Genomic DNA, 16599 nt, shown 5'->3' with positions numbered 1-16599 from the left:
AATAAGTTCATCAGTTCAGTGTCAGCATGATAACAGGGAGAATATTCCAAGACCAATGTAATCTTTATAATGTAAAGATTATACTAGAATATATTGTATACATATATTTCTGAGTTCGAGAATAGAACATTTTTTTTTCTTCACAAGAAAAAATTCCTTCTCTCAATCGATGATTGAATATTTTACTTTTTTTCTCTTTTCATGGTGGAAAATTTTTTATTCTTCCAAAGAAAATGTTGTTTACCTGATTTTTTTATCAATAAAAAGCTCACAGATTGAAATGAGAACCAGATAATCAATAATTTCCATTCATTAGTAATATCATATATAAGAAATAGTAATACAGTCTGATGATCATGATGATAAGAGGATCATGAGAAAAAGCTGAATGGTTTTGAAATTTATTATCTTATTTTCAATAAATCAGTGAACATGAAATGGATTATCAATGAAAACCAGTGGATATCATGGTCAAGATAATGATGATATCCTATTATTATTATTCCAATAATAGGATTTACTTGATGAAATAAAGATTAATATAAATTCCAATCTGATTATCATGGAAATAGGAAACTTTGACTTCTTTGGTCAGTATTATTGGTCATTGTTGGTTTACCACAATTATCATAATGTTTCTTGTTATTCTGCAACAAATTTAAGTCTATGGAGTAATAATAATCGTAATAAAGGGGTGGTGAGTGTCATGGAAGGTAAGAAGAAATATTTGAACGAAATATTGACCATTGGTCATCTTTAGGTTGATAGTTCTTTAATCCTCATCTCCAAAGCACAAAAAGAAAACCAAACATTTTTGTTAATCTTTACTCTTTTATCCTAATGTTCATTCAATTCAATCGGATTATAATCCCAAAGTCAATGTTATGCTAACAGTAGATTTTTTATTGGATTAAGATCTCAATTTCGTAATGATTTAAATTGTTGTCCTTCAATAAGCTATTAAACTGTGTTCTGTGTATATTATTTCCAATACGAATGAAGATTAGTAAAGGCAAACCAATAGAAAGTATTAGTTGATTTGAATGGGAAGAAAAAAACTTTTCATTCATTTTCTATTCTATTGAATGATAATTTGATTATCTCTCTCACTCTCTTTATCCTCTATAAATTTTTACTCTCAGCTGATCATGGACCAATAGTCTTTCCCACCATCTCTCCCAGACTTAAATTAACTCCCAGTGTTTGGTGACTCTCTTGGGATGAGGTAATATTAAAATGGATGAAGCTTATTAATAAAATTTTGTTATCGTAAATACAATCAACTCCCAATAGATTTTGGGTTATCTGAAAAAAATGCTCGATAAAAAAGGCACAGATGATGAAAGAAGGTTAAGTCTCTCTCTCTCTCTCTCTCTCTCTCTCTCTCTTTCTTTCTTTCTCTCTGAATCTTCCTCTCAAGTGGTTATCTAATTCAAGAATAGTTTTTGCTTCCTCAATACATTCATGTCTATGTTAACCTGTCAATAGCCAATGAACCTTGTTCCCAGAATAGTCGAGTTACCATCAAGCTAGTGAAAGTTTTTTTTCTCTTTCTTTTTTTACTCCATGAACATCACTTTTATCATCAAAATCTTCGCCATGTCTTTTTCTTGGCTTTTTTATCATTTCCTTTTCCTTGAAACTGAGAGAGCCAGAGAGACAAAAAAAAACAAGACACCAAATATTAACACCATCACTTTCCCATGTTAATCTAACTCAAAGTACTAAAAATTTTGTCATCATCATCATCTGGTGACTTTAACAACAAACTTTATTTTAAAACTTTATCCTCGCCTACTGGATTAGTCGAGTGTTTGATCCTCGTAAATTGTTGATCAACAATTAAGGTAAACATTTACAGTTAAGGTTAATTTTAGATTATTTTTGATTATATTGGAAAAGTTTTGTCAACAATAAATTACTTTGATGATGAAAACATCTCATTGATTTTAGTTTAATAATCAAATCAATAATTTAAATTGACAAGAAGTTAAATAATCTCCAATAAATAATCAATAATTTTCTAAATGTTTAACAGTTAAATTGCTTTTTTAAACCATGTTCACATTATCATTAACTGATTGTACATAATCATTGGTAATGATTTTAACTAAACATTTCAAATCAAGGATACGATTAACAATTGAATAATCAAAATATTATCTTGTCAATCAATTGTCATCATTTGACAACAATTAATGGCCATCAATTACTTTTATCTTAATCCCTCTCATAGTATTTACAAATTATCAGCATCCTCGTCCAGTCTGATTCTCATCATGTTTATCATCAAATTTAATCTTTCACTTTTCAGGATTCAAGTGAAAATACATCAAGTTGATGAAGATGATGATGGAGATGATGATGATTATGATGATACACTTTCAGTGATAATACAAACCATTAGTTTCACTTAGAGTTTTTTTTGTCTACTCATTTTTTGTACGAATTTAATTCTGTTAGTTTTCATCTTCATCTTGAAATTGTCTCTTCCTGTTTCTACACCATTGATATTCAGACTGAATTCATGGTGATGAAAAAAGGATGAATTTACATTATTTAAAATCTAATTTCTCATCCATTTGCTTTTTTCATCTTCATCAAAGATCACAATAACAACATTAGTCTCATGATGATTTGATTTCAACTGTTATCATAATTATTCATTTGATTATGAAAGAAATGAAGACATTTTCAGAAAGGATGATGAGAGACACCATTCGGATATTACCATGAATTTAATATATTTCAATGAATTCATGGGAATCATCAGGATTGAATTTGAGTTTTCTGTCAACTTTTCATTCTGATTTCTTTTGGTTCATCTCAAAACTTGAGAAATCACAAAAAAATATTCAGTCAGAAACTATTCCAATTGATAAAATATGCTCATCACAATTTTTACTCTTAGACTATGGTAATTATATTGATCAACTAATAGTAACAATGGTAGATTAATGGTATCAATGTTCAGGCATTTGACACTTTTGCAATCAAAAAAAAAAAAGTTAAATTTTCATGACACTTGACAGAGTTTAATTACAGTGAATGGAAAATTTTCTTCCAAAATTACGTTTCATACATGAGATAATTCAATTCTTTGATATTTATCTTGATAAAATCTCTGATGAGAAAAAAGTTTCTGGTCAATGTTTAATGTCAACAAAGTCTCTTGACATCAATATGAATATCACATATTCTTGAATCATGGGTATGAATATTTTCAGCAAACTGATTATCCGGGAAAACAAAAATTCGTAATGTTTTTGGCCACTAATTCTGATAATCTACCAAAGGACAGTTCTCTCAGAATCAGAACCATCATCATCATCTCTCTCTCTCTCTCTCTCTCTCTCTCTCTCTCTCTCTCTCTGTTGTAAACGGATTGACTTTGAAACATTTTAAAGGCAAATATCAAATTGTCAATGAAATTTTGATCTTTGGTTAAATTTTATTCTAAACTATTCATTTTTTTCATATAAATTTCGATAAATTGACTTTTATTTTTATTTCTATTTTTCGAAATGTTAATGACGATGAAAATTCGACACGATCATCCAATTGTTACCCATTAAATTGCAACAAATTCACCTCGAGGCAAATATACCTATTTAATGCTTGATACACTATTACTTTCATTCGCAATGTAATTCAATTCAACTTCTCAAGGCAATATTATCATCTTCATCATTATCATCTGTAGCAATCGCCTGAATCATCATCAACTCATCCTCATCACTGTGCATATGCTGTAGTTTATTATCAGAAATTCAATTTCTACCTTTGTAACTGAAACAATAGACAAATGAAGCAATCAAATAACCTAGTTATCTAAATGGTAAACTTGATGAAACAATCATGATAATCACGATATTTGAATTATCTTCAGGTAGCAATCGGTATGATGATTGATATGAACATAGAATATAGTTGAACAGTCTGAGCAATTGAATTTGCTAACAATTTAAACTGATCAACCTTTACAATTGATTTTACATTTTTGTATCATTTTATTCATAATAATATTGGAGATCAACTAAAAATCAATCTACTAAGTACATCAATCTGAATTAGAAATTAAATCAAGCTAATTACAATGTATAACAAATCATTTGAATTTCTAGTTGTACAAAATTTACATGAACCAAATAGAAACTGCAAAAAAAATTCCAACTCATAATTTCAGAGTTTTTCATATAAAACATGAGGAATCTGAATATTATCATTAGATCAAGGTAAACAGAATCGCTGCCTAATGAAAACTCAAAATAACTCATCAGAAATATAATATGATGTTAATTAGGACAAGTAAGACTGAGAGAGAGAGAGAGAGAGAGAGAGAAAATGATGATTAAGATGGAAATTCATTATAATGATTCTGATAATTTTCCCTGTTAGTTTTTTTGCCTTCTACACTTTTTACAAAATGATCTCTACTCTTTGCTCTTTGCAATAGTAATTTTCTGTTGAAAGAGACAAAAAACTGCTTCAAGCATATTGTCATCTTTATCCTTATCATCCTCATCACTTTTTTCCCTTTGAACGCCTTTTGTAACGGTTTTTTTACCCTTATCATTTCCTTCACCATCTCTGATATCAAAAAAGTATCTTGCCAAAAACAAAGTAAGATAAGATGATGATAATGATGATCATGTCAGATAAAAGTAACAAGGTTACAATGATTATGGAATAGAAATAGAAAAAAAATTGTTTCATTATTAAGATTTGAGAAAACAAAATGTTATCATTAGTAAAAGTGAATGAAAAACATTTTTCAAGAGTTTAAGAGTTTTTTTCTCAATGAAACTCTCGAATGTCCTTCTTGCTTATTGTGATACTATTGACATATGGTCAAGTGCTACAGAGAGGAGGAGGAGGAGGAAGAGGAGGAGTGGGCCTAGTTTTCGTGTGGGTTCAAAGATGACGGAGAGAGATGATGATGATGACTATTTTTTGCTGCAATTTCTATATTGTTCCCATTGAAATGTGTAGTGTTTTTTTCATGCACTTTTTAAAGTATCAGTGGGTTGTTGTTACGCCTCATCAACAGTAACAGTTATTTGAGAGGAGCAACTTTATCAATGGCAATATTATGATATTACATATTATTGGCTTCCTTTGTAAACAAATGATGATGATTATGATTATGATTATGATTATGATGATATTGCAAACATCATTATCATCAATGTCGCTCATGATTTTTGTAAATATCGCATCAACCATCACTCGAGTAAAGTTAATAGTTGATTGAAGATTAACTTATAACTGTTGCAACTTCTTTTTTGTATGCAAAATTTGTCAAATAATTTAAAATTAATTGTTCACAAATCATGAGAGATCCAAAATTGCACCTAACAGCTATTAAATGTGACAATTATTATACAAGACTTGATGTAAATTCAATCTAATACCATTTGATTGTCTTAATTGTTTTGTGAAACTTTTTTCCCCTCTTCACTCTCTTAAATAATCAACAATTGAAATGGAAATGGTTGTAATCACAATAAGTGAAAGTTAAAATTTCCTTTCAATTATCACTTAATCAAAGTTTAGATTAGACATTAAATCATTTGCATGTAAAATCATTTACATGTAAAATGATTTGCAAGTTTAAAATTTAAAAAGTTTAAAGTGAGATGATGACACGAGAATAGTGAGTCATATAAAAGGATGAGGAGCAAGTGGATGAATACTTGACTTAGTTATTAAGATTAATCGTGTAAATTAACATCCTTTCATCGGATGATTGCGAGAGAGAGAGAGAGAGAGAGTTACTCTTAAATATCTAACACGTATTATCAATGAGATTTTGCAAGTGATAAGATGATATCTCTCTTTCACTCTCTAGTTTGAAAGGCTTAAAATATCTGAACTTGCATCATTTACTTTATAATTGATTATCTTCATCAATAGAATACAAGAAATACTCATGGGATACACACGCCGATTGTAAGTTACCTTATGTTTAAACTCCCAGAGACACTCATCATATTATCGTTATCAACTGTAACAATCAATTGGACGCTCTAGATTTGGTGAGAACAATGAAAATGCGGTGAGATCTCCTCCCACCTCACCCATCAATAGAAATCAATTACTCCCCGTTTTCTACTCTCTCTCTCTCTCTTCTCTCTGTCATTCACTCATCTTCCTACCTTCTTATTGTAATTCGATCGGAAAAGTAGTCTCTCTCTCCCTTTCGTCTCCCATATGAGTAATAAAATAGGTTAGAGCTGAATGAACACAAACACACACCAGGTTTAATATTAATCATCATCGTCATTCATTCAGAATTGAAATTTGTATAAACACTGATATCAATTAGTTTGCTATTAGAATTGAGTATTACCTTATTATTAATATTATCAATTTAGATTTACAGATATTATCACTTTGAATGATTTTCTCAATTTCAATCAATGAATTTAAATGAATTCGGTACCTGAAGGAGAAATAGAGGAAAAAATAAATTGTTATTTTTTCTTCTTTCATCCATGAAAAAATTTTCACCAGAATTTATTCTCACTCAATTATCATGGCTCTTATTGATAATAATATGATGAATTCTGAGTATGGTTCTCTCTCTTTATATCTTCGAATACGATATTCTCTCAAGTATTTTTTTCACAATTCTGATTTCAATGATTATCAATGTCTCTTCATTCATGAAGCTCTGGAAATTCATGGTTATCAAACTTAGAATCAGAATTGTTCAAGTTATCAGGTGCAGAGAAAGAGATATGATCAAAGTGATGAAATTAAAACTGTGAAGTGAAATATGAATAATAACAGGGTGAAATCACAGAAACTCATGACATGAAATCACAATCAATATGATATACATGATGGTTTCTCCAATTAAATGCAAATTCATGAAGATACTGAATAAATCGGAACAAAAATAATGAAACAAAATTGTTTGAAATCCCCAATTGATTAGATTCTAATTTTTCATGAAACATTTACAACCAAATTGTAATCACTTTCCAATCAATTGATTGAATTACAAGTAAAAATTTGCCAACTTAAAATGTTCATTGATTATGAATCATTAAAATGATCGTTAAATATTAAACAATTACAACAATATGTATTCACATGATGATCATGACTGAGAAAAGATCATTGAACTTTTTAATATAACTTTAATTTTCTTAACAACAATTTAGATTGTTAAACATTGATTACAATTATCAAACTTTTAATCATAATCTTTGCTTGATTTCAACACTTTCTTTGGTACCATTTAATTTCATGGTAACATTGTTTTGGAAAATGAAATGTTTTAAAACTGAGATGAAATTCATGAGTGATTATGAGAATGCTCTGAGTAATCATGATAATATTGTAGTTTAATATGGTTAAGTTAATACTTATAATGGAAAATCAAAAGATGAACTTTTTTTCCATCATCATGATGAAATTGGTTCACTGATTACTGTTTATTATTAATATTTGTAGTTGATTTTATTTCATCATAATAATAATATCCTTCTCATCATGTATTAACATGGAAACAATAGTTTCAATGTGAGCCCATAGAAATGATGATGAAATTATAATGATGATACATGTAATTACCATGAGATATTATATTGAATTGAGAAAATGAAAAGTTCAATTTCTATCATGTAATCATTCAGAGATTCTTTTATGAAAACGATTTCACCTTCCAATCAAATGAACTTTCATTGGGAAAAAAGCAAAATTTTCCATCTCCAATCAATTCATTTAATTAAGTACATATATCAACTTTCAATCTAAATGAATAATTTACAGTTTGATTGTGATGATCAATGTTTTACTTTGATGGTTCATCTATTGTCCATCAACATGTCCAGTTGTCATCAAATGAAAAACGACACTGGAAAATTGTGGACATTTGAATGTTAATCAAGCTTGTGTCTCAATCTTATCAAATTGTGTGTTGATTTTCATGATGAAATAACAGGAAATCAAAGGTAATCCCTTTGGGAGATGAAATTGAAATGTTGACATTTAATGATTGGGCACAGAAGGTAAACACTAGAAAAAAAAGTTCCATGACAAGTTCAGTCAACTGTTCATGATGATGATTAATTTTAATTCGGATTAAAAGAGTGAAACAATTTAATATTATCATGGGAAAAACTCTACACCCAATAAGTTGCTCCTTATCTCGTATATATCTCGAATTTTTCACCATTTCCTTTTCATCCTCAACACTTAATCCTTTTTCCTTGTTAACTAATCTCCTTTAATCTCCTCACAGCAATTTGCAATTATAATCAATTGATATTCATCAGCGACATTAAACTTGGATTCAGCTGCTATAAAAAATGATTAAATTATTTCAAATCTAATCATCACATAACAAAAGAGGATAAGTTTCAGAAAGTGATCAATGATCACTAAGATGCAATTGTGATTACAATCATACACATAAGAATTGATTAAATTTCAAACTATCTATTAATCGGTTGATGATTAAAATTTTTACAATGAAAATATTACTCAACAAAACCAGTTATTCCTGAAAATAATACACCAGAGTTTTGTATTACTGAATGATTGAATATCTTGAAATATAACCAACATCATCATGGTAACTGATGTTATAAGTTATGATATAAGAATTGATGAAATGAAAAGGGAAAAATTCAAAATCAGATAAACCAATTTACAGGGAAAATAAGTTTTCTTGTCATATGATTTTCATGAAAATTGATCAACCATCAGAATTGTAATATCTACAACTTTCCTCGTATATGTAACATGAAATTATATTGAAATGTTATTGAATTTCATGTTCACAGGGTACATGTTTCAATCCATGTTGAATTGATGGTATCATCATCATCATCATCATCATTTTATCACCACAAGCTAATGATGAATTTTTATCTTGCACAATAAAAACTTAATGTAAACTTGACCATTAACCCATCAAATGTAATGTTGATTCCAGCTGATTGTCTACATTTACAATCTCATCTTGTGGACTCATCATTATCATCATTTAGCATCCGTATCCTTTTTCTGTTATCATCAATTGTTAACATTTTTTTCTTCTCTTTAACTTTTTCTCTCATTTCTTTGCTGATGATCAAGTAGCACAGCTCTCATCACTAATTAACCCAACTGTTGTTATTTCAGTGGCAAAAAAGCAGCTTCCTTTTGCATAAATCACATAGAGATGCTCATAATCATTATCATCTTATTGTAATCATCATCATCTTTATCATCTCAAGTATCATTAACATTGCATGTTAGTCATTAAGATTATGCTGTTACCATGCTAGATACTTTTTTGTGCTGGAAAAAACATCATTTACAGTTATTTGTACATCGCATTTAGAACTCAATCTATGTACGAATTCAAAAACTAAGGATATGTTTCGAGGGAGAGTTAAGATATACAAGGAAAGAAATTTGAACATTTCGAATTTGTTAGTTTGTAAATTTCTCTCTCTTCGAAATTATTATCGAGTTTTCTGTAATAACGTGTAACATTGAGCTCGAATTCAAGAAAATATCGACGGTAAGTTTATTCAGTGTCGATAATATTTCCTTCAGTTAATCAGATAATTAGACAACGAGAATTGAATTAGTTAATTAGTTACTAAATTCAATGATAAATAGGTAATCAAAGGTTGAGAAAAGTTTTGGAAACTTTTTCAATGTTAAATGTTATCAGTTAATATGCTGATTATTTATTATATTGGTTGTTAAAGTTGGAATTGAATATCATTCTCAGTAATTAACCTTTAATTTTGATCAATTTTTAGTAATTATCATCATTAGATTTCCATTGGTTCATTTTGATTTTATTTCCAATGATTTGTGAGCAATCAGCTAATCTAATTGTAAGGTGACAGTGAAGTTAATTTGATTATCCTTGTTGTATCAAACAAGATAGACAAATAATCAACTAACTTTGCTCCAAGTTAATCTGTCTAATTGACTTTGCCTGTAAAAGTTTAGTTAGTGATTTAATGCAATGTCAATTAATAACTAATTAGCTTTAATTGTAGAAAGGATAATTAAATGATATAAGATACAGAATGTTGAAAATGATTATTACAAGGATAAAATTTCAATTCAATTGAAATTAAAATCACTGGTAGTGTGTAATTAAATTGATCATCACTTAATCATATCCTAATTAAGCTACGAAAATTAATCACTAAATTTTCAAGACAACTGATTGAATAATTAATCTAATGAGTAATTTAATCATCTTATAGTATTTAATAAGTTAATTTAGAAAGTCAAATCTATTGATAAATTATTCAGAATTTTAGATGATTATCATGAAGCATGATAAAAGTTTCATCTCCATGGGAAAATATCACTTGGAATCTGAATTTTCATGGTAAACGCCTTGATCGTTTTAAATAATAATGTTACAATCAAGTTTAATTGTTACAATGCAAAGGGCGAGGCTTTGATTTGCTATTTGGTTGTTAATTGACCTATGGGTGAGGTCAGTTGATTAAATTGTTGCTATAATTTAATACGATGTTAATTGTTATTAAACAATGATGATAATGTTTTCTGTATCTCAATATTATTCAATCCTGATGATACAAAATTCTGAGTAAATTGATTAAACTTTTTTTCAGTTGATATCTATTTGGTTAATTAATTATTTTTGCTAATTTGTTGTCATCAAGATTAATTAACAGAAAAGTTAATCAATTATCTTGATCAATTTTTGGTAATTGATTGATGATCCAACTTTTATAATGGATCCCTAATGTGAAGGTCACACAGAGGATTAAACCACCGGAAGAGATTGATAATTAAGTTTAATTGCAATTGAGGACAAAAAAAGCAACACAAGATCAAAATGATTAATCTTGATTAATAGAAAGAAAGTGAGAAAAGTTAAATTATATCTCGATAAGTTTTTATTGAAGTAATAGTGGAGCTTGTGGCAACATTTAGAACTTTTTGTTTTTCCAAAATTCAGAAAAATCGATGTGAAACTTTTTCCAATGGCGAATATTTTTCTATTTGCTATACATAATTTTCCAATAGAGGAATCAAACTTGTGGAAAAACATGATTTCTCCATGAATGACTCGATTTCATGGAAAGTGATATAAAAATAATGAAAATCTAACAGAACCAGAATGTTGATTTTTCATCGTCATCATGATAAGGATCATGATTTTCTGTTCATTTATCAGAATCAAGAGATGAAAATGATAACCACAAGTTCAATCAAGAAACGTAATAAATGAGAAAACGAGAGAGAGAGAGAGAGTGAAACTAAAGTTCCAACTCTGTATATGACGAGAGTTCTAATCCAGGTGAAAGTTTCTGAGTTTCTCTTACTCGATTATTACTTTCGAATGCGATAATTAGTTAATCGAAAACTTTTTTGATTGTTAAATTGAATTTCTATTTCTCTGTCTTTTCACTTGCCCTTCACTTACTAAACTGTTAATGGTCATCACAATGGACGATGATGATAATAATAATAACGATAATACAATGAAGTTATCAAAGGTACATAACAAAAGGCTGAGTGATCAGTCAATTGATTCCCATCATCATCATGTTTACCTTTTCATTTTTTCATTTGATTTTGTTCAAAGTTAACGGTGAACAATTTATTGATTGATTATGATGATGATGATTGTACATGATAATAGTTTATTGTGTGTGTGTATGTGTTAAAATAATGATCATAATGATGTTGATGATAAAAAAAAACTTAATCATTGTTTGGTCAATGGTCAAAATAGTAATAACAATGTTAATGGGAATTGTGTATAAATAGTTACACAATAATACAATTTAATCAACAGTAACTGAATTATATATAATATTTTTTTCACAATCAAGTTAATTGTAAGTGTATGTGTACAGTGTATGAAAGTTAATAGCAGTTAATAGCTGAGTGAGAAAAGTTCAATATAACAATTGAGATGGTGATAATTAACAACAATCGAGAAATGGAAAAAAAAGTTAATCAACAACAATGAGAATAGATGTTGTTAATAACTATTAATGAATGAGAATTGATAAAAAAAACCTCAAAATGTTTGATTAACTCTCTAGTTAATCAAGGAAAAGTAATCAACTACAATCATCGATATTTATTTTAACCATTGGAATAGAATGATATTGAACTGAATCAGAGGAAATAGATGGCTAGGTGATGATGGTGGTGGAATTGAAAGAAATGTAAGAATTTGGTTTGGGAAAATCGATTGATTTTTCCATCTTCATCATCGTGATCATCATCATGATGATGGTGAAAAATTGAAAAGTAAGAAACACAACCAGTGATGGAGATAAGGTGAATGAGAGAGGAAAATAAATGGCGATGGTTTATCAGGATGAAAAGTTTTCTGATTAACTGAAATAAAGTTAATCTTGAAACCTGAACCATTGTAAATGAAATCATCATGAGATTTGAAAGCTTTGATTCACTGATTGGTTACTTAGGATTTCATGATAATCAAGATAATGATCTGGTTATCATGTTATTGTAATTATGATAATGAAAATGTAAACAATCAGCATTTGTGTTATGTGATAAATTTGACGAAGAATGGAAAAGTTCAATGATGAGTATATAATTTATTCAAATATCTACCATGATGTTTATTCAGAGACAGAAAAAAAAACAGAAAAAGTTCTGAGAATAAAATTGTAGCCACTGAATGAATTTTTTCTTATAAATCTATCATATCTAATCATTTCTCTCATTTTTTATCATCATATTCATAATATCATGTTGATTGTGAGTTTCAAGGAAGACAAGTTGATGATGAAGCCAATGAAACTTGAACTATCCACAATTAAAGATGAACAATTTAAGATCATTAAGAAAATTTTTCTTTTCAAGGTTAAGTCCAATTAACTTTTTCCAAGCTCTCTTATTAAAGATACAATCTAATTGTTTCTCAACTTTAATCATAATCATAATTATCATCATCATCATATTCTTTATTAGTGTCCATTTAATTTGATATAATCAACAACAATTCTGGTCAATGTAATAGTAATAAAAAAGTAACAACAAGCGAAAACTTTTAGTTCTAAATCTCGAGTTTTCGAGTTTAACTTTTTCTCTCATTAACATGTTGATGTTACTTTTTGTTTGTCGAAAGCCCTTCAAACATGATAATAGCCTGACGATTGTGATGATGATGAGATGAAGATTAAAAGTAATTTCATTACTATTATAATTATTCCCATGAAAAAAAACCATCATATTACCTTAATTCTGAGAAATTTAATCCATTGTTGGCAGTTAACCAACTTAATCAACATCAACAAGCAACAACAACAATCAACTTAATCTGGTTTCTGAATTTCTGGTTTTGTATTTTTGGTTTCACTTTTTCTTGTTGTTGTTTATGTGTCTCAATGATTAAGTCTAATCATTACTAATGTTATCTTAATCCCTTTGGACCAGGAAAACAAAATCTCAATCTAATCATTAAGTTTACCTTGTTACCTCTGTTTATATTAATCTAAAACCAACAGGAAAAGGATTATCTCTGTCTGTGTATATTGGATTATCTTTACATTTGTTTGGTGATAATAATAATAAAATCATCATTGTCTCCATCATGTTTATCATGATTATCCGATTGGTAATTTTATCATCAATATTAATACAATTTTCGGTATCTTTTCAAACAATTTGGGATGATAATCGTGAAGAAAGGCAAAGTAGAACTGTTTTCCCTTCAACACCAACAACGACAACAACAACTTCACCACCTTTGGTTGATCCTCTTTTTGATTCGAGTCCATGTTACCTGAATACTTGTGAAGATTCAATCATTCAAGCAATTCGAAGTGGACCTGAATTCATTGATCAAATCCGTTGTCATCAACTCGACACTCAATGTCATTGCTGTTTAAGGTCACAACTTAATCGAGCGGAATTGGATAAACTTTACCGGTTAATTGGTTCATCACTGATGACACGATCTCGATCATCATCATCTTCTTCTTCATCTTCCTCTTCCTCTCAATCTTCGTCGTCTCCTTCATCTTCAGGTAAAGATGATAATCGTATTTGTAAAGTATTAAGTTGTGATGATTACCAAGTGAAAGCAATTAAATCTCTTGATGATCCAAACAGTGAATGTCACTACCATGGTAATCCGGGTGAAAGTGAATGTGAATGTTGTGTTAAATCACTAACTAAATCAATTTCCTCATCCTCATCCTCATCAACCTCAACCAAACAAAATCAACAACAACAACAACAAGGATCAACAGTTAACAATAATGATAATAACAATTCATCATTAACACGTAATTTCATTAGTAATCCATTTGATTTAGAATCAAATTTTTTTGACTTCTTCTCACCTTCATCCAAAAAATCATCATCACAATCATCTAAATCAGCACCATCATCATATGATTCATCTTCATCAAATTCAGGTTCAGGCTCAGGCTCATCATCATCATCATCATCATCAAATCTATTTGATGTTGATTGTCTTCATCATAACTGTAATGGGCCTCAGGTAAAGGCAATTAAACGTTTCCCCTCCCAAGTGATTACCTGTATTAAAATGGGCAATTCAGATGACTGTAAATGCTGTTTCAATTCAAGTCTATCAATATTTGAAAGAGTTAAATATGAAATTGAATTAACCAATTTAAATCGAGTACAACAATCAACAAATAGAGATTCATCTTCATCATCCTACACACCTCAATCTCCACCTACACTAAACCGTAGATCTCCATCCTATTCATCATCTTCATCTTCATCTTCATCTTCATCTCCATCCTCGTCATCTTCATTTTTCCAGCCAAACTTAGACTGTAGTCTTCATCATTGTCAAAGTGACCTGGTCCAGTTAATCCGATCAATTCCAACTCATGTAGTCCAATGTTCAACAATCAACGATTATTTTAATAGTAATAATAATCATTGTAAATGTTGCATTGATTCAACACTTTCTGATGGACTTAATTTGAGAAACTTTTTACAATTTATTAATCTTTAATTTTCAACAGCAACGACTAACAATTTCACCTTTTTAATTGTCTCGATCAACATTTACAATTATAATTATTGATTCTAGACACTTTCCAACTCAAACAAACACAATTAAACTTAATTATTATTCATTTTTCTTTTCCATTATATTAATACAATTTAATTTGTCTCTTTTTCTTATAACTGTTAACCTAAACCTTGTAATCTATTGTTAAATCACCATTGATTTTCATCAAATAATGATAGTAAACGTTAATTGTCACATTAACTGTCATCGTTAATTAATAAACAATTGCTGATTATAATCAAATTAAGTTAATTTTTTTTTATTATAACCAGAAAATCAACATTTTTTATATTTCTTCAGGTAGTTTAACTTAATCATAATAATGTCATTGTCAACAATTATTATTATTTTGTTGATGATTAAACATTTATAATCATAATGGTTGAAGGAAAAAGTTAAAAGTTAATTGTGTTGATTGTAAATTAACACAATTAATCAAATGATAATAATAGTTATAACCAACAAGTTGACAATTTGGATAAATAATAAGTGAGAAGATGAAACGAAAGAAAAAAAATTAAGTAATTAAAGTTAATTGTTGTTGTTTGTTTTACTGATTGTTTAATTTTCGAGGTCAAGACTGGACATTACTACTCACCCATAAAGTAAAGCAGCTCCAGCAATGGCTCCACCCGATTGAGCAATAATATATAATATTGACCTTAAGGGTGTAATGTTACGAGTGACCAGATAAGCACAAGTGACCGCTGGGTTGACATGAGCCCCTGAGATGTGACTAAAACATTGGGTTAAAATGACCATCGCCAGGCCACTTGTAAGCGACATTACAATCCAATTGGGTGTATGACCGATAAGTGACCCAGTCCAGGAAATGTTGACCGCACATACAAGAAACACATAGAAAAAGGTTGATAAACACTCGGCGATTAAACTTCGCCAAAATTCAAGTGATTTAACTTCCTGGGACATTGATTGATTTCGATAACCATCATTGAGTAACAATTTATCAATTCTCTCAACTAATCCAATCAAAAATGATTCAGTTGATAAATTGATTTGATTGTTGTTGGTCCTCGGTAAAACCATCATGTTAGTTTCCAATTTTGATTTGATAATAATTGTTGATCGACACTAAATCAATTAATCTTGTTAGATACTATCATATGGATGAGAATTGTTGTTAATTAACTTGATCATCAAGTAATGACAATGATAATGTATATAACTGTTTAAATTGTTTGGTAATGTTCAATTAATTAGATGACAAGGTTTCAATGAAAAGAGGAAAAGTTGATGTTGATTTTTGTTTATCTGGAGGGAAAAGTAAATATCTTTGATGATGAAATAAAATCAACACCAGAGATAAAGATGATGAGGATGCGGATGAGAAAAAAAGATGAAACTGAAATGGAGAAACAAAAGTTTTCGGTGACTTTTTTTTTGTTCACTATTAGAGCTGTATGAGGTTTCCTATGGAGAGAAATCAAGTGAGAAGATGATGTTGATACTATTGATGAGGATGAGGATGAGGATGAGGATGAGGATGAGAAGGATGATAAAAGAGAGAATGACAAGTGTACATAACACTGACTGATGGT

The 16599-nt window shown here is 29.1% G+C and overlaps 1 protein-coding gene across 1 annotated transcript in view; it reads right to left on the bottom strand.

Annotated features, from left to right (window-relative positions):
- The window catches only part of LOC128392780 (neurogenic protein big brain-like), a 41153-nt gene extending 24554 nt beyond the window's left edge, over positions 1-16599 (bottom strand). The window contains exon 1 of the mRNA XM_053352856.1: positions 15639-16599. Within this exon, the coding sequence (XP_053208831.1) occupies positions 15639-16090 (452 nt within the window). The 5' untranslated portion in view covers positions 16091-16599. The remainder of the gene's footprint in view (positions 1-15638) is intronic.

The sequence above is a fragment of the Panonychus citri genome, unplaced genomic scaffold, assembly GCF_014898815.1.
Source record: "Panonychus citri isolate SS breed McGregor unplaced genomic scaffold, ASM1489881v1 Contig00137, whole genome shotgun sequence".
Classification (NCBI taxonomy): domain Eukaryota; kingdom Metazoa; phylum Arthropoda; class Arachnida; order Trombidiformes; family Tetranychidae; genus Panonychus; species Panonychus citri.
This window is presented reverse-complemented; position numbering and strand designations above follow the sequence as displayed.